We start from the raw sequence: 25,344 nt of genomic DNA on the forward strand, positions 1-25,344 counted from the left end.
CAGAAAGGGCATGGTTTGGGGTGAGGTAACCTGCTGCCACTGAGGCATATCCTGGAGGAGCTGTCAACCAGAGACATCGCTCACAGCACCCCCATCCCTGTGCCCCCACACCTGTCCCTTCACACCTGTGCCCCCAGACCTGTGATGCAAACCTTTCCTTAGACAGAGATCTGGCTGGTGCACTTCTGTGTCCACCACAGTCCACCCTGTATGCCATTCAGCTCACTTTTCCACACATGTTCAGACAGCTGTTCTTCCAGGACTGTGGTGCGCTTTTCCTCCTGAGGGAGGTTGGAAGGATGAGACAACCCCTCACTGATGCAGCTGGTCTCTGGACCACAGCTGATGCTCTCTCCTTCTAGATGCCCCTCATCATCAGTTTTCAGCTCTCGCAGCCTCAGAGGCTAGTCTGGTGATGTGACCCTGACTTCACCCGCAAGGAGCCTGGGCCCTGCTCACCGTGTCCTTGGACTGAGGTTTCGGTATGTCTCCATTTACACCACAACTGAGCAGAGGAGTAGCAAGGGTACTCAGATCACCTGTGTTAAAAAAATATATCTTTCTTTCCACGAAAAGGACAAGAGTATGACAAGCAGATATAAAGATGAATGAAGGGGCTCCTCAAGATGGGAGAGGAGTAGGTGGACATGGAGTACATCTCTCTCCATGGGTGCATCAGGAATACACCTTCAGACACAGAAGATCTTGCAGAACACTAGCTGAGAGTGGGGAGGGGTCCTGGCCGCTGGAAAGGAATATATATATACACGCAAAACTGGGTAGGACCAAGGAAGGGGGGGAAAAGAGGAGAATGAGCAGCCGGACCTGCGTCCGGGGATGGGGGAACTGAAAGTGCAAGTGTCAGTCGCTCAGTTGGATCTGGCTCTTTGCAACTCTGTGGACTGTAACCCACCAGGCTCCTCTGTCCATGTAATTTTCCAGGCAGCAATACTAGAATGGGTAGGCATTCCCTTCTCCAGGAGATCTTCCCAACCCAAGGATCGAACCTGGGTCTCCGGCATCGCGGGACATTCTTTACCGTCCCAGCCATCAGGAGGAACTGAAGCAGGGGTCAAATCCCCACATGGGACAAGGATCTGGAACAGCGGAGAAGGATTTGAGGCTGTTGGAAAGTGCAGCAGCTGTTCTATATAACAGTCTGAATGGAAAGAAAACCGCACAGACAATCCTTGCCACAGCCCTGCGTATCCTGGACAGGGATGCAAGTCTTCTGGAACCTGTGGTGGCTGAAAGCTGGAGTGCAGGGATTGGAGGGCAATCCCAGGATGAGGTCTGCTGTCGATTGTGGGGAAATGGCCTGAGGCGACGTGAGGGAGGAGATCGTGCTGGGGAATGCCTTTGGAGGAAAGCAGAGCAGACAGGGAGGCGAGGTGATGATGCTGTGTCATGTACATCACTAGAGCTTCTCTTTCTGCAGACCAGAGCTGATAGTTGACCAATAGAGAAAGACCCCCGGGAGGGTAGCCCTTCAAGTGCCTAATGCACCGAGCAGTAGAGAAGGACCCCAGCCAGGGATTTGCCTTGTAAACAAAGTGAACTCATTCTGTTGTTTTTAAGATTGCATCCAAGTATTGCATTTTGGACTCTTTTGTTGACTATGAGGGCTACTCCATTTCTTCTAAAGGATTCTTGCCCATAGTAGTAGATATACTGGTTATCTGAATTAAATTTTCCCATTCCCATCCATTTTAGTTCACCGATTCCTAAAATGTCAATGTTCATTCTTGCCATCTCCTTTTTGATCACTTCCAATTGACCTTGATTCATGGACCTAACATTCCAGATTCCTATGCAATACTGTTCTTTACAGCATCAGACTTTACTTTCACCACCAGACACTTCCACAACTGGGTCTCATTTCCGTGCTGGCTCAGCCTCTTCATTCCTTCTGGAGCTATTTCTCCACTCTTCTCTAGTAGTGTATCGGGCACCTACTGACCTGGGGAGTTCATCTTTCAGTGTCATATCTTTTTGCCTTTTCATACTGTTCATGGGGTTCTCAAGGGAGGAATACTGAAGTGGTTGGCCATTCCCTTCTCCAGTGGGCCACATTTTGTCAGAATTCTCCACCATGACCCGTCCATTGTGGTTGGCCCTGCATGGCACATAGTTTCACTGAGTTACACAAGACTGTGATCCATATGAGCATTTTGGTTAGTTTTCTGTGATTGTGGTTTTCGCTCCAGAGGCCAAGGGATTGTAGTTCTTGCTTCTATCTGCCCTCTGATAGATGAGGCAAAAATCCCTTAGAAGAAATGGAGTAGCCCTCATAGTCAACAAAAGAGTCTGAAATGCAGTACCTGGATTCAATGTCAAAAAACTACAGAGTAATCTCTGTTTGTTTCTAAGGCAACCCATTCAACATCACAGTAATCCAAGTCTATACCCTAACCACTAATTTCAAGGAAGCTAAAGTTGAATGATTCTGTGCAGACCTACAAGACTTTTTAGAACTAACACCAAAAAAAAAAAAAAGATGTCTTTTTCATCATAGGGGATTGGAAGCAAAAGTAGGAAGTCAAGAGATACCTGGAATAACAGGGAAGTTTGGCCTTGGAGTACAAAATGAAGCAGGGCAAAGGCTAACAGAGTTTTGCCAAGAGAATGTTCTGGTCATAGCAAACATCCTCTTCCAACAACACAAGAGACAACTCTACATACGAACATCACCAGATGGTCAACACCAAAATCAGACTTATATTCTTTGCACCAAGCCAAAGATGGAGAAGCTCTAAATAGTCAGCAAAAACAAGACCTGGAGCTCAGATCATGAACTTATTGTAAAATTCAGACTTAAATTGAAGAAAGTAGGGAAAGCCATTAGGCCATTCAAATATGATCTAAATCAAATCCCTTACGATTATACAGAAGTGACAGATAGATTCAAGGAGTTAGATCTGATAGAGTGCCTGAAGAACTATGGACAGAGATTTGTAACATTGTACAGGAGGTGGTGACCAAAACCATCCCAAAGTAAAAGACATGCAAGAAGGCAAAATGGTTGTTTGAGGAGGCCTTACAAATAGTGGAGAAAAGAAAAGAAGCAAAAGGCAAAGGAGAAAAGGAAAGATATATTCAACTGCGTGCAGAGTTCCAAAGAATAGCAAGGAGAGATAAGAAAGTCTTCCTCAGCGATCAATGCAAATAAATAGAGGAAAGCAACAGAATAGGAAAGACTAGAGATCTTTTCAAGAAAATTAGAGATACCAAGGGAACATTTCATGCAAAGATGGCACAATAAAGGACAGAAACAGCAAGGACCTCACAGAAACAGAAGAGATTAAGAAGAGGTGGCAAGAATACACAGAACTGTACAAAAAAGATCTTAATGACCTGGATAAACATGATGGTGTGATCACTCACCTAGAGCCATACATCCTGGAGTGTGAAGTCAAGTGAGCCTTAGGAAGCATTACTATGAATAAAGCTAGTGGAGGTGATGGAATTCCAGCTGGGCTATTTCAAATCCTAAAAGATAATGCTGTTAAAGTGCTGCACTCAATATGCCAGCAAATTTGGGAAACTCAGCACTGGCCACAGGACTGAAAAAGGTCAGTTTTCATTCCAGTCCCAAAGAAGGACAATGCCAAAGAATGTTCAGACTACCACACAATTGCACTCATTTTACATGCTAGCAAGGTTATGCTTAAAATCCTTCAACCTAGGCTTCAACAATACATGAACCAAGAACTTGCAGATATACCAGGTGGATTTAGAAAAGGCAGAGGAAACAGGGATCAAATTGTCAACATCTGCTGGATCATAGAAAAAGCAAGTAGAAAACCATTTAGTTCTGCTTCATCAGCTATCCTAAAGTTTTTGACTGTGCTGATCACAACAAACTGTGGAAAATTGTTAAAGAGATGGGAAAACCAGACCACTTTACCTGTCTCCTGAGAAACTTGTTTGTAGGTCAAGAAGCAAAAGTTAGAACCAGACATGGAGAAATGGACTGATTCAAAATTGGGAAAGGAGTACATCAAGGCTGTATATTGTCACCCTGCTTATTTAACTTATATCCTGAGTACATCATGAGAAGTGCTGGGCTGGATGAAGCACAAGCTGCAATCAAGATTGCCAGGAGAAATATCAATAACCTCAGATATGCAGATGACACCACCCTTTTGGTAGAAAGTGAAGAACTAAAGAGCCTCTTGATGAAAGTGAAAAAGCTAGTTTAAAACTCAACATTCAAAAAACTAAGATAATGACATCTAATCCCTTCACTTCATGGCAAATAGATGGGGAAAAAGTGGAAATAGTGACAGACTTTATTTTCTTGGGCTCCGAAATCACTGCAGATGGTGATTGCAGCCATGAAATTAAAGGATGCTTGCTTCTTAGAAGAAAAGCTGTGACCAACCTAGATAGCATATTAAAAAGCAGAGATATCACTTTGCTGACTAAGGTCTGTCTAGTCAAAGCTATGGGTTTTTCCAGTAGTCTGGTACAGATGTGAGAGTTGGACCATGAAGGCTGAGAGCTGAAGAATTGATGCTTTCAAACTGTGGTGTTGGAGAAGACTCTTGAGAGTCCCTTGGACAGCAAGGAGATCAAGCCAGTCAATCCTAAAGGAAATCAACCCTGAATATTCATTGGAAGGATTGATGCTGAAGCTCCAATACTTTGGCCACTTGATGCAAAGAACCAACTCACTGGAAAAGACCTTGATGCTGGGAAAGACTGAAGGCAGAAGGGGACAACAGAGGATGAGATGGGTGGATGGTATCACTGACTCCACGGACATGAGTTTGAGCAGACTTTGGGAAATATTGAAAGACAGGGAAGCCTGGCGTCCTACTGCAGTCCATGGGGTCACAAAGAATTGGACATGACTTAGTGACTGAAGAACAACAGCCATCTTCACCAACTTTGGTGGATTTGTGCTGCCACCTGGCCTCTGTTTTTACAGAGTCCTACCATCCCAAAGCTATTGCTGTCAGCTTTCACAGTTCTGGAATGGTATCTTCATAGAAGAGAGTCCCCTCTGAGCTTTTAGTGACGCTGGTGTACCTCTGACCAGTACATTCTCCATGACCTTTGTTCATGGTAAGTCCTCTTGCCTTCCAGCCATAGTGTATCCAGCAAGCCCACTTCCCTAGCTTTATGGACCCTGCCTTCACTGTCTGCTGTAGCAATTCTGGAATTTTAACTTTGCTGAACATGGATGATCACTTTTTCAGTGTTTCTAGGAGCTATCCTAGTAGCCAGTTTTTACCAACTTCTGGAATCCTTGCTAGGGAGTTAAATTCTGTATCTTGTGAAGCACTTCCAAGTCAAACATACTTCTCTATTCAATCTTATATTCTGGCCCCTTTCTTCAAGAACCCTCAGGATATCCTCCAGCTCCTACAAAATACGGAACAGGGGTGGGAGGGCTAGTGAGGATTATGGGGAGTTATGTCTACAGGCTCAGAGTGTTCTCAGGGGTTTGAGGAGTCAAAACCTATGCACGGGATCCAACCAGATTTTGCATCTGATGTGTCGGGCTTTCCCAGTAGGGGGTCCTGGCCTAGCATAACCTGCCTTGGTTGGTTGGTTAACTGTCTGAAGGTTTTCTGTTCTGTTAAGTCCTTTGGCCTTCCTCTCCCCCGCCACAGATGAGAGCTTCTTTGTATGGCACAAAGAGGCCCTGATTCTACATCTGGCTTTCAATTGCCTGGTACTTGTCCTCAGCCGTTCTTACTCCTTCTGTAGATATCAATGGCACTTAGCAATTGCCATCCAATCTCATTTCTCTAGTTCTTTTCTCCTTTTCACATCTTCAATGCCTGATCCATCGCAAGTTCATGCCTTCTCCAGTATACTATCCCGATTCACCATGGATGAAACTTTAAAAAAATGCAGGGAAGAGAGGGAAGGAATGTGACTGACTCAAGGGAGAAGACTCCTGTGAAAAGCAGTTGATTAAGGAGCTCATTTGTTACTAGTTAAAAAAGTCTCAAGAACTGTCATCCCTGGAGGGGCAGAGGATAAATTCTCACCAACAATCAGAGAACCCAGCTTGCTGAGGAACCTATAGTTTGTGCATGTGTGTGTTTTGTGGGAAGAAAGTGTTCTTTGATTTTCTTTAAAATGGTTACGTTCTGATCAGGCATAGCTTTGGAAAGAAGCTGCTTCCTAGTTCCTGCTAAGCAAGAAATATATGTGTGTTTTTTCCTTTTAAGGAATAGGGAGAATGTGGACTATCCAGCCAGTTGGATCTAAATCTTAATTTTAGGGTCAGTAGTTACTACAGTGTCCACAGGCAGGCACTGAGCACTTTCTCCTCTATCAATGGCGCTAACACTACACGATGTCACTGATGGTGTGAGATGGTCCTCGCCTGTGCTGGGCAGTGAGGGTCAGCAGTGACTACTCTGCCCTTGGGGGACCTAATCTGTTCTCTGTGGAGTAGAATAGAAAGTTCATAGGATGAAGAAGCAGCTGCTAATTATCAGGGAGGGAGCACCAGGATCGAGTTTTTACACAACTTGATTCAACACAGGAAGAATGACCAGTTTGTCAGTAAGCAAGTGTTCCTAAGAGGCACAACCTCTGTAGCAATCGATGGGGGGAAAAAAAAGTCAATTTCCTCTTAAATTTGCTCAATAGCTTATCTACTAATAATCTCTAGAAGTTACCTTTCACTTTAACAAATATTTATTAGGCCTCTACTATATGATTTTGTATGACTTCCCAGTGACAAAACACCTTTGGAAAAAGGACATCTCTCCTCCCCAGATTTGTATTACTGCCAGAACTCCAGACTAGACTGGAGGGCCTTGCATGGAAGGAAATCAGCGTATATCCTCATGGTCACTGACAACAGCTGGCAGCAGGATACACACCCTACCCAGCAAGTTTTCTGACGAAGGCTGCCAGGGAAGGGCTTAAAGATTTCTAAAGAATCTATGGAACTGCAGGCAAAAGAATGTCTGAATTCAATAGTTGACAGGAACAATCTTTGACAAGTTTCTAAACTATCTTTGACATTTCATTATTGAAGGGCTACAGACTTGATTGACTAAAATTAAAAATGTAAAACACTATAATGTATGTATACACCTATAGGCATACAAATGTTGAGGATGTATTATTACCATCAGATTATAGAAAGAGATGCTGAGGCTCCAATGAGTCATATATACCCACAGCTTATCCTGACTTTAATGTGGTAACTGCATGTTATCATATTCTGCTTTAGTCAATAAAATATTTTTCTCTTTTCATTTTGAGTATATTTATCCTGGGGTCAGTCAATTTGATAACTTTTTCTAGATAGATAGGAGTAATAATCCAGGAATTCCACAGAAAATTCTACATTCCCACAGTGTCTGGGCATGGAATGATTACAGGTGTCCAGCTGTTCAGGATTTAACTAAAAAAAAGATTGGCTGCATCAATCCCATTGCTTTAGGGTCACACTTCATATATTACCTAAAGAAAAAATGCTATTTTAGTTATTTTTCAATTTAGTAGAAGAGTTAAAAAACGTTCACCCGTGAAGTCTGTTTGCCCTAAACCCTTAACGTTAGTAGTCCTAAGAGGAATCATGTTCAGGATCCAAGAAACCCAGAGAGAAAAACACACAGTCACACAAACCATTCACCAGTGACAAAGGAGTCAGTAAACTGATGGAAAACAGAGAAAGCTTGTAATAATGAAAAAAGAACAGTTTTTTTTTAAACCAATCACTTATTTTCTTTTAAAAACACATAACCACAATAACTTTTTGCTTTATACAACCATCTAGAAACTATAAAACAGTACCACATTGTGCATTAAACCTACTTTCAAGAAGGGAACGCCACACTTCATATGAATTCTACCCATGTAAGAAGGAAAAAGGAGACAGCTAATAGCATAGTCACAGATACAACATGAGTCCAAGCAAGCATCAATTCTTTGACATCACCTTTTCCATTTACCAGAGTGGAGGGAGTAAGAAAGAAAGCAAGGGAGGAAAAGGAGGGAAAGAAGCACCCACAGAGGACTAATCACATTCCATGGTTACTTGTGACAACTATAGCTCAGTTTCATAGAACAGTATCACCTGACCAACACAAGGTGGCAGGGTGGGGTGGGGTGAAGGAAACATGAGGAAGAGGGAGAGGGCTCAAAGAGACAGGTACATTTTACACCCTATTGCCCTCCTAAATACTCTTCACTGATACAAGCTTCTGCGCTAATCTGGAAAACAGTAAGACATTAATCTTCACAATGTGATAAAACTTAAGAGTTCTGCTCTTTCTGCAAGTGTAAGTGGCTCACAATTTTACTTTATAGTTCAAAAGAATAACAATGTCACAATCAGTTGCTCTTTCGGGATTCCCCACAATCTTTCTCCTTACTTCCGCCATGCTGGTGTTGCAGCATGGACCATCAGGGAACTGTAGGGAGGGACTTCAGAGATAATGATAAAAGGAGAGTGAGATGAAATCCTTGCTTTCTTAGAAGTTCACATCTTTCTGGTAGTTAAGTCTTCCCTCTGTTCTGTGGTGGTGCAGAGGAAAGGGCATAGGAAGAACTAAGGTAATATGGTGGACGTTTAGTCAAGTAACTGGTCTGAAGGTATGTAAGATGAGATGGTGTAATTAGCAGACACACTGAATCCAAGGCAAACGGTTGGTTATTTGATTGTCCTCCTTAGGTTGATGGCATAAAACAAAACAAACAAAAAACTGAAGGTGGCTTTGCTTTAGTAATAAAATAAAGGTCTGCTATAAGGAAACATACTTTAGATGAAAAGCAGTGTAATGATTTGCTTCTCTTCAGGGAAACTCATCTTGTCCCTCTGACTTCCTCTTCTGTAGTAAGTGTATTGAAAGTGTTAGGCCAATGTGATAACCACTATACTCCATAGTAAGCAAGCAAATACATTCCGGAAGGTTGTTTTTAAAGGGGCAACTCAATATCACAGTTTTGCCAATTCATATTAGAAAGGCATGATGAACCATTCCAATCAGCAGGCTCCTCTCAATTCCCACGCAAATTTCTCATATCATTTAAATTAAGCTCCAAACTTCTTTGTCATCTTCATATTTGGTGAGTGGTGTGGCTTAATCCTGGGTAAATTACTAGTTTGTAGCGTTAATCAGCACAAATTTCTTACAATCTAATATAATAAACTCTAGCCTACATTACCATTGTGCTGACATTGTACAGACTGAAAATATAATGCAGAAAGTTAGCTTTTAAGATTTGCTATCAAGATTGATACCTGAAATGCAGAAATGTATGTGTTTAAGCAATCTGTAAAATCTCTTTAACCTTTCCTTGCTTCAGCTAATCATCAAAAGCAAGAACTAAGCCAGATGCATCATAAAAAGGAATGAATTAAGCTCAAAAATTTGATTTCTCTTTAACTTTTCCTGAAGTTCTACTAAACTTTAATTGTCTTAACTTAGTGACATAGATCATATCTATTACTGGTTTTTAAAATTAGATGTGTTAAAAGTTTGGTGATTTTGTAGTTGAGAAAGCCTTAGATTCAACATAACTTTTTTCAATCTGAGAAGCCACCTTAATTTTTAAAATTTCAATATGCTGTACAGCTCTTATTTCTTAAGAACTAAAAAATTTCATGCAAACTATTACAGAAAATAATCTGAAATTCATTTACCAAATAAAGTGCAATCACATCAGAGAATCCTAAATATTTTAATAAAATAACACCATGGATAGTTATTTTCTAAATTACTTTCCTTAGACTAAAAATTTTTTCTAGTCGTTGCTAAGAAAATTGCATTTGGGCATAAAGAACTATTTCCCAAGTAAAGGAAAGTAGTGGAGAAAGAGGGCAGCAAAACAGGCAGGTGTCTACCAGCAGTATAACCACCCAAAGGAAAGATTACAACAGGCAGCGTCACCCCATGTGATCAAGCTCACCTACTTTCCTCACTGCCCGCCTTCTGCTGCCAAGGTCCAACTTCCTCTTGCTCTTCTTTGCTACCTCCACAATTACCTTATTTCTCTTCAACTAAATATCTGTTAATCAATGCCTGTACACTCAATAATAGGCTATTTTCTCCTATTCTTAACTTGCCTTAGTTAAGAAAGCATGAATTGTTTTCTCTAGTTATCATGAATATACTTTGGTCAAACCATGGTAGAAGGATATCATATACCAAAAAGTTACTTCTAGCAAAATCTGTTAAAATCTTCAAACTCTCATGTTGCAATACTGGGATGTCACAAATCCAAGGGGCTGGGCTCCGTTTTCCTTCTCTAAGGGTTCACACATGCTACTGCTGGGGCGACTGGCATTCTCCTCCCACAATACTGCTTCTGTATCTGGAATGAAGCAGCTTTTTAAGGAGAAAAAGGGCTGATGCTGAAAAAGAAAGTTGCACATAGGTTTCCAACATCTTTCCGGTCTTAAAAATAACTATTATAACCTAATTAATGATGACACTGTGTGATCATTTTAATGTCTCTGTATGGTATGAAATCCTCAATTACTCCATTTTAATGGTATAGGCAGCCTTAGAGGTGTATATCTGTGCATAGAAAATAAGCCACTTTTGTCTTTTACTTTCTCTACACACATCAATGCTTTCCATATTATCACAAAATGAAAAAGAAATTTTATCCTTTTTAAAAAATACTTCTTTTTTATTCATTTGGGAGTATTTTAACTGATACCATCAATTGAGTGATTCTCAAATAGAACTAGACTTTCTAAACCTAAAATCAGATGACATTTTTCCTTTGGTTAGACTTGCTCCTTTAAAATAATTCTGTGATGTTCATTTCCTAGGAGTTCTATTGAGAGTTTCAGTATACAAGATGCTCCAGTAAAATTTTAGGTAGGACACAGCATTCACAACTAGAGCATATAAAAGTTAGGTGAGAAAAATGCCCATTGCATTTTCTGGAGGAAAAAATTATACATTCTGTCTTCCAAACTGTTTCCTCTTGATGAGGAAAAGGCTTCTTTTCTCTTTAGAGCTTCAGGAGGAACATAAAGCTGTTGTGTTTAAAAACATTAAGCATCTGTCAAAGTAAGCTGAAAGTTACCTAAGCCTTATCATTCCTGAACAAACTATTCTGATAGGACCAACAGCAGAAAAAGAATATATTCGAACAATGGATTATCTATGAAAAAACAATACTGATCAGGGTCGAGAATCCTAATAGTTGAAAAAAGACCAAACTGGTCATAGGATACACTAAAGTAAAAACACTGGGGAATTAAAATACCAGAAGTCAACTAAAAGATTTTAAGTGTGTCATTATATAGGTTTACTAACAGACAATGAAGTTGACAAGTCAAATTGCTCTGGATACATATTAGTACCACCAATTTTATTTGTACAAGAAATGACTGGTCCACTGGACTTTTCTATATAACTCAGTAATAGTTACTGCTCCTTCTGGACAGACCAGTGATATTTCCCCAATAGTTTCAACGTACAAAACCAGAATCGTTAGAAAAAAAATCCCAAGTATAAATAATGAAACCTTTAATCTATTAAGGGTCACTAAATTGTTACCACTGATTATTAGAAATGATCCATTTTATTTAAACTAAAAAAATAATAACTAAATTTCTCTTCTTCCGTTTTGGGTCAAGGAATATACTTGGCAAAACAAAAAAAGCAGTAAAGGCCACAGAGCGTAGTGATTTTTCAGGAAAAAAAAAAGTCTCAATTCAGGAAGGGAGCAAATTTTGGAAGCTTGACAGAATAAAGATGAAAAAACTCCTTTAAAAAAAGAAAATATTAGTTAATTGGTAGAATTTTGGTAGCAACAGGAATTTTAATTAATCTCCTGGAATTATGACAGGGATGAGTGAAGACTTGTGATGCATGGCATAAGAGCTAATGACAAAAGGGTATATACTAAGGGGAAGTAATCATATGCTTTTAATACTAAGTAAATGATAATGCTAAATTTAATGCCAATCACATTCAAGGGAGAAAAATCCTGTAGGGTTTTTGGGCTTATCTGATGACTTAGGAAATAGGAAAGAAATTAGACAAAAGTGAAAATGAGCATTGTGTACAGACCATTATAGTCTGAAATTTCTAAGAAATATGCTTTTCGTGTATAACCAAGTTTAGGCCCCCCACATTTTAAAAGCAGTTTTTCTGTCATAGGAGGGCATGAAATCTAACGTTCATCCTTTAAAACTGCTGGGAGAAGTGGCTGCCAATCTCTGTTTCATCACAGTCAAGTGAGAGAGGAAGGATAACTTGTTCTATGCTCTCAAAAGCATGGTTTCCCCAAGACAGACTTTTAATTTGATCAACTTCTGGCTAAAGTAAGTGAGCCCAGAAGAAAAACTATCCAGTGAGGGTGTAGAGAGCCTATGAAATAGCTGTGCCTTCTAATCCCAAGTTGGTAAAGGCTGTACTTCAATTATCCTACATGTTGAAGCTTAATAAGGCGTAACTTCAGTTACGCTTGGAATATGGGCAAATGTATTCCACATCTGTTCCTTAAAAAAATGTATCAGACCTCTTCAATACATTTCAACTGGTTGTGTGGACGTGTGTGAAGGCTTTGCTGCAGGAGACATGCTCAGGATTCTGAAGCAGCAGCAACTCAAAACATTAGTAATAAAACTTTGGCTTAAAATTAAAAAGAAAGGAAGGAAAAGTCAAACAGGTGCAAGTCATCTCATGAAAGAGGTATTGTGGACTAAACCCTCAAATGCTGTCCGACATTAGTTTCCCCTGTCTTCACTGTTATCACCTTCATTGTACAGGAGTTATATCATTCTTTTACGGTTAAGTTTCATAAATAATGAGAAAACCATATGTAACAAATACATCGTATTTCCCACCCACCCAGCAACCCCCCCAAAAATAAGAAAAGTTACATCAAATTAAAAAGTAGCTTCGTGAATGAAGGTACTGCTCTAAGTTGCACTTTCCCTGCAAGTGCGGCCAGTGCTTTTGCGCTGGGTATGAAGGAAAGGAAAAAATTCTCCACATAAACTGACAAAAAATTTAAAAATCAATGTCCGGTTTCAACCAGTCAAAACCGGGCCAAGCGGAAGCCGAGGTATCTCGGTACCATCCCATCAGAGGGTCCTTGCAATGCCTGTTCTTCATCCTGATAGGTATCTGTGTCCTTGTGATTGTAAACAATCCAGAAGATACTGTGTTTTTGTTCCTTAAAATGTCCTCTGATTGGCAAAATGAAGTAAGTATTTGTTTTAAAAATAGAAAATTAAAATTAAACGAGAAGAAAAGAAAAGAAACACAGTGAGCTTGTTTGGAGTCCATAGGATCCGATCTGGAAGAGCTCGGAAAATGTGTTATATATCTTCTCCTGTTTTCGGCTGGAAAGGTACTGGAGGTTGTGTTGGTCGAGGAAAGAATTGTAGAGTAGGAAAACCAAGGATGTTAATCTAGACTTCAGAGGATTCAAGTGTTAGCTTCATCATCTGTGTCTTCTATCAATACCTTAGTGTCACGAGCCTTGGATCTAGTGGTAATGAAAGGAAAAAAATAATAGTCCATTACTAAAATACAAACACATCCAAAGTATTAGGTACATTTTCAATCTTACTACCATTAAAAATACATCATAACCAGTCATGGACACTATATACTACACCAGATAGACTGCTCCTAGAGCTTTGTATTCAATTTCAGATATTACTGGAAAAACACTAAGAAACTAGGTTGTATCCAGAGGAAAGAAACAACAATGTAGGTCATGTGTAATGTGCAATGGCGGGGTTTGGATTTTATGATGTATTTTTTTAACCTCTCCGAGATGCCAATTTTCATCTCTGTAAAGCAGGAATAATGATACCTTTATACATAATACTGCTTTCATTTCATGGAGACAGTATGAATATCAAGTGAGAGAATGGATATAAAAAGCACCAGGAAAGCATTAAACAAATACAAAGAATTAAGATGAGGATGACAGAAAAATCATTTGAGGAACACATGAAAAACGAGGAGAGTTGGCCAGCAGATTAAGACTAAAGGAGAGACATGACAGTTGTCTTCAAACAGTTGATGAAGTATACACAGAAGAGGGGATTCCCTGGTGGCTCTGACGGTAAAGAATCCATGGGAGATTCTGGGTTCAATCCCTGGGTTAGGAAGATCCCCTGGAAGAGGGCATGGCAACTCACTCCAGTATTCTTGCCTGGAGAATCCCCATGGACAAAGGAGCCTGGTGGGTTACAGTCTATGGGGTCACAAAAAGTCGGACTGAATGACTACACACAGGACTCAGGAGAGAGAATACTAAATCACATTAGAAAGTCCAACCAGGATCAACTGGTTGAAGTTATACTGAAGCATATTTCAACATAAGCTATCTACCACAGTAACTGCTGCTGCTGCTAAGTCACTTCAGTCGTGTCCGACTCTGTGTGACCCCATAGACGGAAGCCCACCAGGCTACCCCGTCCCTGGGATTCTCCAGGCAAGAACACTGGAGTGGGCTGCCAGTTCGTCAACAATAAAATCAGGTGCCTTGTATAAACTTCACTATCACTGATGACTGTCAATCAGAATAAGATAATCAACTATTCAGGATTCCATAAAAGAGATTCTTGCACAGGATGAAAAATGGAGTATTAGATAAAGTCAAAATATTCTGCAACTCATGAGCTCCATGAAGTAAAGTAGGTATTATTATTACTCAACAGAGGTAGAAATAGACATTAAAAATGTTAAGGATGTGTTAAATGGTTGCAAGAGTCTCAAAGTTAGCATTCAGTCTCAGATCTTATTTTAGATTCGCTGCTCTCTCCCTTTGCACAAAACCTGCTCCATTGTTCTAAATGTCTTCCCCTGGAGGCAATCTAATATGCTGGTGTTTTTCCACTGAACATCTGAAACTGAATATAAAGATCTAATGCTTCCTTGTTTTTGAAGCAGAAAGAGTGTATGTCTGGATTGCCCTCTGCTGGTAACTAGCAACAACTTGACGTTCAAATTTAGGAGTTCAGTGGGATGACCATCTATTGCACTGTCTTCCAGTCCTTTGTGGACCTTACCTTGCTGACCCTACCAGCCTCCACTTGCTTCTTCAAACTCTGCTTCCTGCTGTATGTAGTACTATCATGCTTTGTTTTGACATTCTTCCTACTGACCTCCCTGACCATTCCTTTCCTAGCCCTTTTGTTGTTTTTTTTTTTCTCTTGCTTGTGCTTGTTCCCCAAGACAGTTCCTTGCTCTGCTTTTCTCTACCTTCTCTTCTTCAGAGAACTTACAAATTCTATCTGAAGCTCAGGCAATTTCTCCTCTGCTCCCTGTGGGTTATTACCATCTCTAATATTTTTTAAACTTCCTTTAAAATGTTTCCTTGTTTTCTTTTTTGTCCTACTGTAAGCGCCCTAATCCAAGTCTTTAATGTTCCATACTTAAGAATACTGCAATGGTCTTTTAGTTGATCCGGCCTTCAGTTTTCCCTTTCCCAATATATGTTGCACAGTGCCACTGAAACTTATGAATATATTACTTTCATAACATTCTATGAAAAAATTCTGTGACTTCTTCCTGCCTACAAGATACAGCTTTCAGCCTTTTACAATCATACTTCATTCAGCTAAATTTTGTTACTATTTGTTACGAGCTCTAGTCACATGGCTTTTCTTTCCATCCCTTATTTCCACCTTTATGTCTTTACTGTGCCTCTAGCCTATCCAAACACTTCCTTATCCTTCAGAAAACTGCCCTGTCCCCTCTTTTATTCCAATCCTTTGTGATATCTACTGTCTCTAAATTTCAAATGCTGCCACATATACCCTACACCTAGAGGGTACAGCTATCCTCCAAACAACTTTTAGGAATACACAAAGTCAATGACCGATAAAAATATTGCTGTAGGTATTTACTAAGAAAGTAAAAATAATAGCTTATACTTATTGAGCTCTTTCTGTGAGGAAACTGGTGTAAATTCCAAGTCATAACAAACAATCTACCTAGCCACCCTCTGAGCAGGGACCATACTAATCCCAATTTCCAGATGAGCAATAATATAGAGAAATTAAGTGATTTGGCCATGATGACACAGATGTCAAGTGGCAGAACCAGGGTTCCTAAAATTTATAACTTGAAAATGATTTTTATACAAGATATACTTAAGAGTCAAATAAATTATTCTCCAACAAGTTTTCCCCAGTGTACTTTTAATGCCAAATCAGTAGGTATTAATTAATGCATTAATTAACATACTAATGATATTTTACACTATGTGTCCATTAAGACATTCTACACATGGGTTGTGAAAAATGGTTGAAAACCAGCAATTTCATCAGGTTCAACATGATTGCTTTTTAACTTAAATGTTGTTATTTAGTCACTAAGTCATGTCCAGACTCTTTTGCAACCCCACGGACTGTAGCTTGCCAGGCTCCTCTGTCCATCGGATTTCTCAAGGCAAGAATACTGGAGTGGGTTGCTATTTCCTTCTCCAAACTTAAATGTTCAGTTCAGTTCAGTTCAGTCACTCAGTCGTGTCCGACTCTCTGCGACCCCATGAATCACAGCACGCCAGGCCTCCCTGTCCATCACCAACTCCCAGAGCTCACCCAAACTCATGTCCATCGAGTCGGTGATGCCATCCAGCCATCTCATTCTCTGTCGTCCCCGTCTCTTCCCACCCCCAATCCCTCCCAGCATCAGAGTCTTTTCCAGTGAGTCAACTCGTCGCATGAGGTGGCCAAAGTATTGGAGTTTCAGCTTTAGCATCAGTCCTTCCAATGAACACCCAGGATTGATCTCCTTTAGAATGGACTGGTTTGATCTCCTTGCAGTCCAAGAGAACCCCATGAACAGTATCAAAAGGCAAAAACTTAAATGTTACCCAGTACTAAAACCTGAAGGGAATTCATCTCACAGAAGTGGCAGCCATACGTACTGAGAAGCGAGGCGAGGCCGGCGCAGGGATATGCTCTGGCTGTACTTCCACGGCCGATTCTTCTGACGGTTCCGCACCCCATCTTCCTGGTCCATCATCTGCTCTAGGAGTGTCTGATCATCGGCATTCAAAGGGGCCACAGAGATGTCCCGCACAGCACGGAATTCACCACAGTTATTCAGATGTTCATTCTCCAGGCGGAAGAAGTTCCACACAAATCGCCTTAGCAAAATGGGGTAGGAGGAGGTGAATTACTTATAAAATTTGAATATACTACTACTATCACCTGTAGACCTCCAAGTACATCAACTTTCCACTCATGGAAATAAACACACACACACACAAAAAGGAATTAAGGACTAGAATATTAAAATAGAAAAAGGTGCTGTGTGTGGTGGGGGGAAGGGGACAAAAATGGAATAGGCAAAGGAAAGGGACTCATGGAACACAGGTTCAGAGTACTCATTCTTTCACTTTATTGAACAAATATTTATTGAATACCTAGAGGATGACAGGAAAAGCCACAGTATGACAGAGACAAAGCCTATGCCTGTATAAATGTAATTTCTAATAACACAGATATTAAACAAATAAACAATTAGTTAACGGTATGTGCTCTGAAGAAAATAAAGCAGGGCAAGGGTCCAGAATATGCTTCTCTGAAGAGATGACATCTAGCAGAAATCTGAATGATGCAAGGAAGCAAGTCAGGTAAAAGAAAAGGGTCCGAGGCAGAGAAAACAGCAAGTACAAAGGAGTCAGAAGAAACAGCGAGTACAAAAGGGGTAGAGGAAACAGCAAGTACAAAAGGTCCCACACTGGAGAGGACTTTGGTGTGTTAAAACAACAGCAATGTCAGTGGGGCTGGAATCGAACAGGAAGGTTAAAATGGCAGGAGATGAGGATGGAGAGGTAGAAAAGGGCCTGATCCACAGACAGCCTTAAAAGCCACAGGACAGAGTTTAGACTTACAGTGTGACAGAAAACAAGGAGTTCTGAGCTGGAGAATAATGTGATTTAAGATCAATCTATCTGCTGCACTGTGAAGAGATCAAAGACAGCTGAAGGGAGATCAATTAGAAGATGCTGTAGTAGTCCAGGAAAGAGATGACAGAGACTTAGATTCAGGTGGGGAAACAGAGGTGATGAGAAGCAGACAGACAGGATTTATTTATGAAGATGAGGTGTACTGGACATGGGATGTGGGTGGTCTCAGGTTTTTGTTTTCAGTGAATGGTGACACCATTTACTAGAGATCTGAGTTGTTTCTATTGCCATTAGATACCCAAGAGGAAAATTCAGTAGCTAGATGGATTTGAGTTTGCAGTTCAAGGGAGAGACTAGGACTATAGACAGCATAAGAACAGAATTTCAAGTCCTGGGCTTAGGAATAAGTGGAGGAGAAGAGTAAAGAGGATCAAAGCCTAGAGCACATTTACAATTTGGGAAGAGGAAAAAGAACCAGTAAACAAATCGAGATGGAACAGAAGAATCGTGAGACAGAAGAGAGTAGATTCTGAGAAATCAAATGAAGAGCTTTGCTGAGAGGTAAAGTCAGATAAAAGAACCACTGGATTTAAACAGAGTATAAAGAGGCAATATGATCTAAAAGCACAGATTCTGAGAGACTGTCTAGATTCAGATCAGGGATCTGCTACTTACTAAGTGTAACAGCCTTGGATGATTTACTTAACTTATGCTTCATCAGTAAATGAGACAGTAACAGTACTTACATGACAAGACTGTTGTAAGGATTCACTAAGTTAGTACATGTAAAGTGCTTGGAACAGTGCCAGGTACACAGAAGACAACACAGTAGTGTTTGCTGCTGTTATTAATTATTAACAAAAGCAATTTAGTTTGAGTACTGGGGAAAAGGATGAGATGAATTAAAGGGAGAATGGGGAAGGAGTCAGAGAGCAGAGATAGCAAGTAAAATGATCTCTTGAAGAGTTTTTTGCTGTAAAAGAGAGCCAAAAATGGGCAGTAGTTGCAGGAAGAAAAAAGATTCAAAGGATCTTTTTTGCTTCTGCTTTAAATGGGTGATATAACATCTGATTCTATTAACCAAATAATTTTTTAAAAAGATAAAATCAAGAATAAAAAAGTAATTGAGCTGCTTTTTTTTTTACTAGAAAAACAAATTAAAGCAGCATACATGAAAGAGAAAGAAGTGACTGGGGGAGGTGGTGGTGATGGAGCATTTCAATGACAGTTCCATTCAGAATTATTTTAAAATTTCTATTGCAATTTCAGCTTCAACCCATGGATCATTTATATATATCGCTGCTAAATTTCTAAATGTTTGTGAAGTTTCAGGTATCTTTTTGTGATTTTACTCTTCTAACATTTGTTAAGACTTCCTTTATACAGCCCAACACATGGTTAATTTTGGTAAATGTTCCATGAGTATTTAAAAGCATTTGTATTTAGTAGCTAGGTTGTATGCAATGCTCTATATATGTCAATTAGGTCAAGTTGGTTAATTGATTACTTGTTTTCTTAAAATTTTATTTATTTATTTTTGTCTGTGCTGGGTCTTCATTTCTGTGTGGGCTTTTCTCTAGTGTGGCAAGCAGGGGCTACTCTCGAGTTGCGGTGTGCAGGCTTCTTGTTGCTGTGGCTTTTCCTGTTGCAGAGCACAGGCTCTGAGGTTCAGAGGCTTCAGTCACTGTGGCACGTGGGCTCAGGAGTTGTGGTCTGCGGGCTCTAGAGCACAGGCTCAACAGTTGTAGTGCACAGGTTTAGTTGCTTCGTGGCACATGGGATCTTCCTGGATTAGGGATCAAAATCGTGTCTCCTGCATTAGCAGGTGGAGTCTATACCAACTGAGGCACCAGGGAAGCCCTGATTACTTGTTTATACTGAGAAAACTATGCTAACATTTTCCTCTAAAATTATAAATTTATCTACTTTTATTTTCTAGTAATGTCAACTTTCATTTTACTATTTTCAAGCTATGTATTAGGTGCATACAAATTTGAACTGGCGATCACAGATGAATCTCAAAGTCTTTTGGTTTGGCAAATTTCTTTAATGCAAAATCAGCTTTAGTGTTCTGCTTATCATGGGGTACCTGCCTTCACTTAAGAGTTTGGGCTATCATGTCAGATCACTGATGTCTTTAGGAAGATTAAAAAAACATTTTATCTGGCATTTTTATTGTTTCCACTGAGAAGGTGGGCTAAATAACCCAGGTTGCTAAATTGCAAAATATGATTCTGAAAAGATTTTAATTCTAATTTCTGTTCTAAGCCTTTTTACCTCCCTGTTTCTACTCACAACCCTTCCAATGGAGCTCAATTATTTTTTTTAATTTAAAAACTTAAGTGTAACACACATTCAGAGAAGTGAACAAGTATGATGGGCACAGCATAATGAATTTTAGCAAATTGAATCCATTGTGTAACCAGCACACATTTCAGGAAACAACATTACTGCACCTTACTCCCCCACTCAAGGAGATTCTCCTGGTGCCACTTCCACTCACTGTCCCACAAGGGCAGTATTTTGACTTCTAATACCATAGATAAATATAGCCTGCTTTTGAACTTCATAAATTTGGACTCATACAGGGATATACTCTTTTGTGGCTAACTTCTTTTGCTCAACACTTTGCTTTGTGAGATTCATTCATGTTTTTGTATTTAGTCTTTTGTTCTCATTACCGAATAGATTCACATGTATGTAAATATCACAATCTATCTATCTGCTCTAATATTGCTAGACCCTTGGGTAGTCTCCACTTTGGTCTGCTGCAAATAATATTATTGTGAACATTCTTGTATGTGGCTCTTGGTGGCCTTAGGTCAGCATTTCTGTTTGCTATATACCCAGGAGTTCATGCACAGCTTTGGCAGATACTGACAGAGTTTTCCAAAGTGGCTATTGTACTAGTTTCTTCCTACTTGCAGTGTTTGTAAATTCCAATTGTTCTATATCCTTATCAATACTTGGTATGTCTGTAGTTTTCATTTTAGCATTTACAGGTGAGCAGCTGTATCTCAAAAGTAGGTTTAACTTGCATTTCCCTGGTGACTAATCATGTAAAGAACATTTCCATATATTCATTAGTCATTTGGATATTCAAATGGAGTCCAATTCTTTAAAAAAAAAAGCTTCTAAAAAAGTCATCATCAGCATAACTTTGTAAGAATTAATCTCTTGGTCCTTCAGTCAGAATTTTCCAACACTGAGGCAGATAAGAAGTCTGAGAAAAGTTGGAAATTTTAAGCTTTTCAGGTGTAAGTTTTTAATAAAATCTAATTTATAAGTATTGAGTAACATTTTAGGTTAAAAAAAAAAAATCTCTGATAAACTTTATAGTAGTCTGCTTACCGGAAAACCTCAAGGGGAGCAAAGACAGTAGCAATGATGTCCCCAGAATGAGGCAATGAAGTCATGGAGGTAATGGAGATCTGGATAGTCCAAGCAAAGCGCAGGATCACGTCCTCTATGATGGCACTGTAATAGTAGGCCTGAGGGATAATAAGCAAATTGAGTAAACTGACCATCGTATTTCTTACCAATAAGCACACCTAGCACAGTAAACAAGAGTCATATATCATACTGACAAATTCCTACCCCATTTCATTTTGACAAGCATGAGTAAAAGAAGTAAAGAGTTCTATATTTTAAAAGACTTCACCAATTTAGGTTTTTTTCATAGACAGGACAATATTCAAAATGAAGTTTTACTGAATTTCAGTGATCCTTTAACAAATATATTAATACTTCATTCCCATATTGTATACTAGACTCTCTTCTAGACCCCAGAAATACAAACCAGATGAGATCCACGAGCTGAGATGACATTCTAAAACGTATGTGATACACTTACGGCTCAATAGTTCAAATTAGAAAATATGAGATATACTAACTCTGTTATTTGCACTTTTATTCTCAAATTGCCTTACCCTTCATTTGAAAAGTTTTTCCTTCTTTTTTGATGTCAGAAAATAACACGAAGCTTGGATTTCACAAACAATTAAATTTAAGCAATGTCCCATTTCCACATGGGGAAGACAAGTACTCAACTAATTCTTTCAGTTTTAGCTACAAAAAAGTCTTAAGCACAAAAACTGCCAACTGACCGGAACTATAATCCATAATTCATGGATTTTCTATTCATCTCAAGATATCTAGCTCTTTAAAATATGTATTTAAAGGCTACAACATCTTATGGGAACTAGAACTGCTATGTATTAAGTCATAGCATTTATTTTATTAAAAGAATGTCAGCAAAGGAATATCAATCAGTCATGTTAGAAGGCTATTAAACAAAAGAAACAGCGTCCTCTTCTTGTCCTATTCTCTAGAGACAAACATCTTCAAATTTTGAGCATTTATCTTCCACATTTCTAATAATGTGTGTACATTGCTATATCTTGATTAATCAATTTTAGACATTATTCACTGCTTACTATGATTAATTTAATGAAGATTTTTTTTAAACACAGTAACATATCTCTTTGTCCCTTCCCCCAGCCATTCAATACAGAGATAATGTAATTTTTAGATAAATCCACATGCAGTGAAATCATTATTAGGTGTCTTGATGAAAAGCTGCAATTTCGTATGTCTTTAAGAGCCAATCAAGCTGATCCACAGTTGACTGATGTGGGAGCTGATATTACCAAAAATTAAAAGTCTTTTGGGAGGAATACACTTAACTTGTGGTAAAGAGATACAGAAAAGTTAAGTTTTAATATGGAGAAAACATAACCCTGGACCTGGACCTGGGTATGGTGCTCAACAGTATGCACTGTTAATGCCAAGGAACTTATTTTAAGGTTCATATAGCTGTGTTCTTAATTTTTAAATGAAGACCCACTGAACTTCACATATAGCTTCTTCCCTTTTTTAGCACAATAAATTTAACTACAATATTTGCCCTTTTAAAACTGAGAGGGGTATGGTGATCTTCTAGGACATTTTTCTTATATATTTGTAAAGCCTAATGTACAAAAGCATATTTTGACCCTAAAAATGGGTCATAAAAATATGTAATAACAATGAAAGTGGAAGATTCTATTAACTAATTTTGTTACATAGAAATAAAAAAGTTAGTACTTAAAGAATGAACAGATTAACATTTATGTAAAGATACAAATAGGAGAAGGCAATGGCACCCTATTCCAGTACTCTTGCCTGGAAAATTTTATGGACGGAGGAGCCTGGTAGGCTGCAGTCCATGGGGTCGCTAAGAGTCGGATACTACTGAGCGACTTCACTTTCACTTTTCCCTTTCATGCACTGAAGAAGGAAATGGCAACCCACTCCAGTGTTCTTGCCTGGAGAATCCCAGGGACGATGGAGCCTGGTGGGCTGCAGTCTATGGGGTCACACAGAGTCGGATACGACTGAAGCAACTTAGCAGCAGCAGCAAAGATATAAATAGTTCACCAAAGCAACCATCATAATAAGACAGAAATACATTACATCTCTCAGTAAGGCAAGAACAGTACAAGGAGCAAAGGCACATGCATTTGGTGAACAAAAGGCCATCTTTTCTTGAACACATGTCTGCTGTCTGACTTGTGCTTAATATTACTTTTTTTGATTTTCTTTTCAAATGAGACTTAAAAATCACTGTCAAGGAACATCTCCTTTTCTGCCTTCATTTGTTTATATGAAGTTACCCTATCATTCATCATATTCAGTCTATCATTTATTTTCAATCCTCACACTTGAAAACAGCCTTCCCTAAGCACCAATTACATATTACACAGTCAGACACTTTTCGAAGTGCAATTCTGAAGTATTGATGACATTTTGACATAGTATAAAATATTAGTGGTCCAATTTATACTCCCCTCTGCATCAGAGAACTTTAGGATTGGGAAAGGATCAAGAGATAATCTAGTATAACACCCTACCTTATAGAATACACTGCAGTCTGGTTGTCTAAAGTTATATAGCTCATTAGTGAGAGAGGTAGGGTTAGAATTCATTTATAAGGATTCCCAATTCATCGTTTAATTTCTTTCAATATCTGAGTAAAGATACTTTTGGTCTTTTGACTTTTTAATTCAGTCCTTCTCATCCTTTCATTCATAATTTAGAAAGGTGCTCAAATGATTCTCAATTATCCATGTATTTTTGGATCAAATCGAAACTTTAAGAAAACTGATTGAAATACAAGAAAAGAAAAGCCTTCTTGTGTACCCAAGCAAAGTCAGGCACACCTCTTTCCTTTGTGCTTTCACAGCACTGCTCATTCAGTCAAGTATTTATTTATTCATTCATTCATTCCACAAACATTGTCTACTGTATGCCTGGGACTATGCTGGATAGTAAGGGATATAGATATCTCAACAGGTAATTAAAATGAAATGTTATAATTGCCATAATTGGAAGTCTGCATAGTGTAAAGTGGGACTAGGATGACTGGCTAATTATGCTTGCAGAAATAAGAAAGGCTTCTTAAAGAAAGGAACAAACTGATTTTTAAAAAGAAGGAACAAGGGACTTCCGTGGCAGTCCAATGGTTAAGACTTTGAGCTTCCACTACAGGGGACATGGGTTTGATCTCTGGCCGGAGAACTAAGATCCCACATGCTATGTAGCGTGACCAAAAATAAACAAATTTTAAAAATAAATAAGCAGCTTGAGGTAGAATGCTAATAAAATAAAATAAATTAAAAATAAAAAGAAGGAACAAGAATTTGTAAGGTAAACTAAGGGGAAAGAGGGCATTTGAGATATAGGGTATGGTACAGTCGCTAAGTCGTGCCTGACTCTTTCATAACCCCATGCGCTGTAGCCAACTACATGGACTGCAGCCCACCAGGCTTCTCCCTAAGTCTCATGAGACATAGGGAACTGCGTGTTAAAAAACAAATCATAAATGATATTTAATTATTTATTCCTCAATTCTAGTCTTTATTACATTGTATTGAGATCTGTTTACTTATCTATTTAGAACATAGATTATAGCCTCCTTGAGAACCAGAATTTTACTTTATTTCCTACAGCACCCAGAATATAGTTAACATTTGGTACATTTTTACTGACTGAATGGATTAGCATTTTTTGGTAATTATTTTAAGTAGGCTGGTGTTGGGTATATACTGTAATATACCTGAGTGTTCTGTTTTTGTGTTTTTTCTTTTTTAAAAATAAATACAAGCACTCTTTGTACATACTTTTTGGGGGTATACAATCTCTTCCCGGAGGAAGGTGTTTTCTCCTGCATTCTTATCAAAAAGACCCCAGTCCATCTTCAGATCCCAGATGAGGGTGTAACAGGAACTGATGATACAAAAGACGATCCACAGATAAAAGAATACCATGGTGTCTGAGTGACGTTGTTCTGAAGAAAGAAAAGGGAAAGAGAAAATTACTACATTCGAGTAAAATTCTTCATTAAGTAAAACTAATTAAAAAACAGATTCTTTCTCCAGCTCCATAAATAGATTTTAAGTAAATCTCGATAGTAGGATCCCCATCTAAAAAAAGTTAACAAATCTGATTTATCTGAAATTCAAAATAATTATCAAA

General features: G+C 38.9%; 1 protein-coding gene across 2 annotated transcripts in view; it reads right to left on the reverse strand.

Annotated features, from left to right (window-relative positions):
* Window positions 1-7,638: 7,638 nt before the first annotated feature.
* XPR1 (xenotropic and polytropic retrovirus receptor 1) overlaps window positions 7,639-25,344 on the reverse strand; it is a 215,991-nt gene continuing 198,285 nt past the window's right edge. For both annotated transcript variants that reach the window (XM_088845293.1, XM_055419154.2), the window contains exons 12-15: window positions 24,990-25,156; window positions 21,181-21,320; window positions 16,843-17,064; window positions 7,639-13,440 (exon numbers count right to left, since the gene is read on the reverse strand). In XM_088845293.1, coding sequence (XP_088701419.1) covers window positions 13,380-13,440; window positions 16,843-17,064; window positions 21,181-21,320; window positions 24,990-25,156 — 590 coding nt within the window. In that variant the 3' untranslated portion in view covers window positions 7,639-13,379. The remainder of the gene's footprint in view (window positions 13,441-16,842; window positions 17,065-21,180; window positions 21,321-24,989; window positions 25,157-25,344) is intronic.

Source organism: Moschus berezovskii, chromosome 17, assembly GCF_049115385.1.
Source record: "Moschus berezovskii isolate FMDL1 chromosome 17, NW_MosBer_1.0, whole genome shotgun sequence".
NCBI classification, from domain to species: Eukaryota; Metazoa; Chordata; class Mammalia; order Artiodactyla; family Moschidae; genus Moschus; species Moschus berezovskii.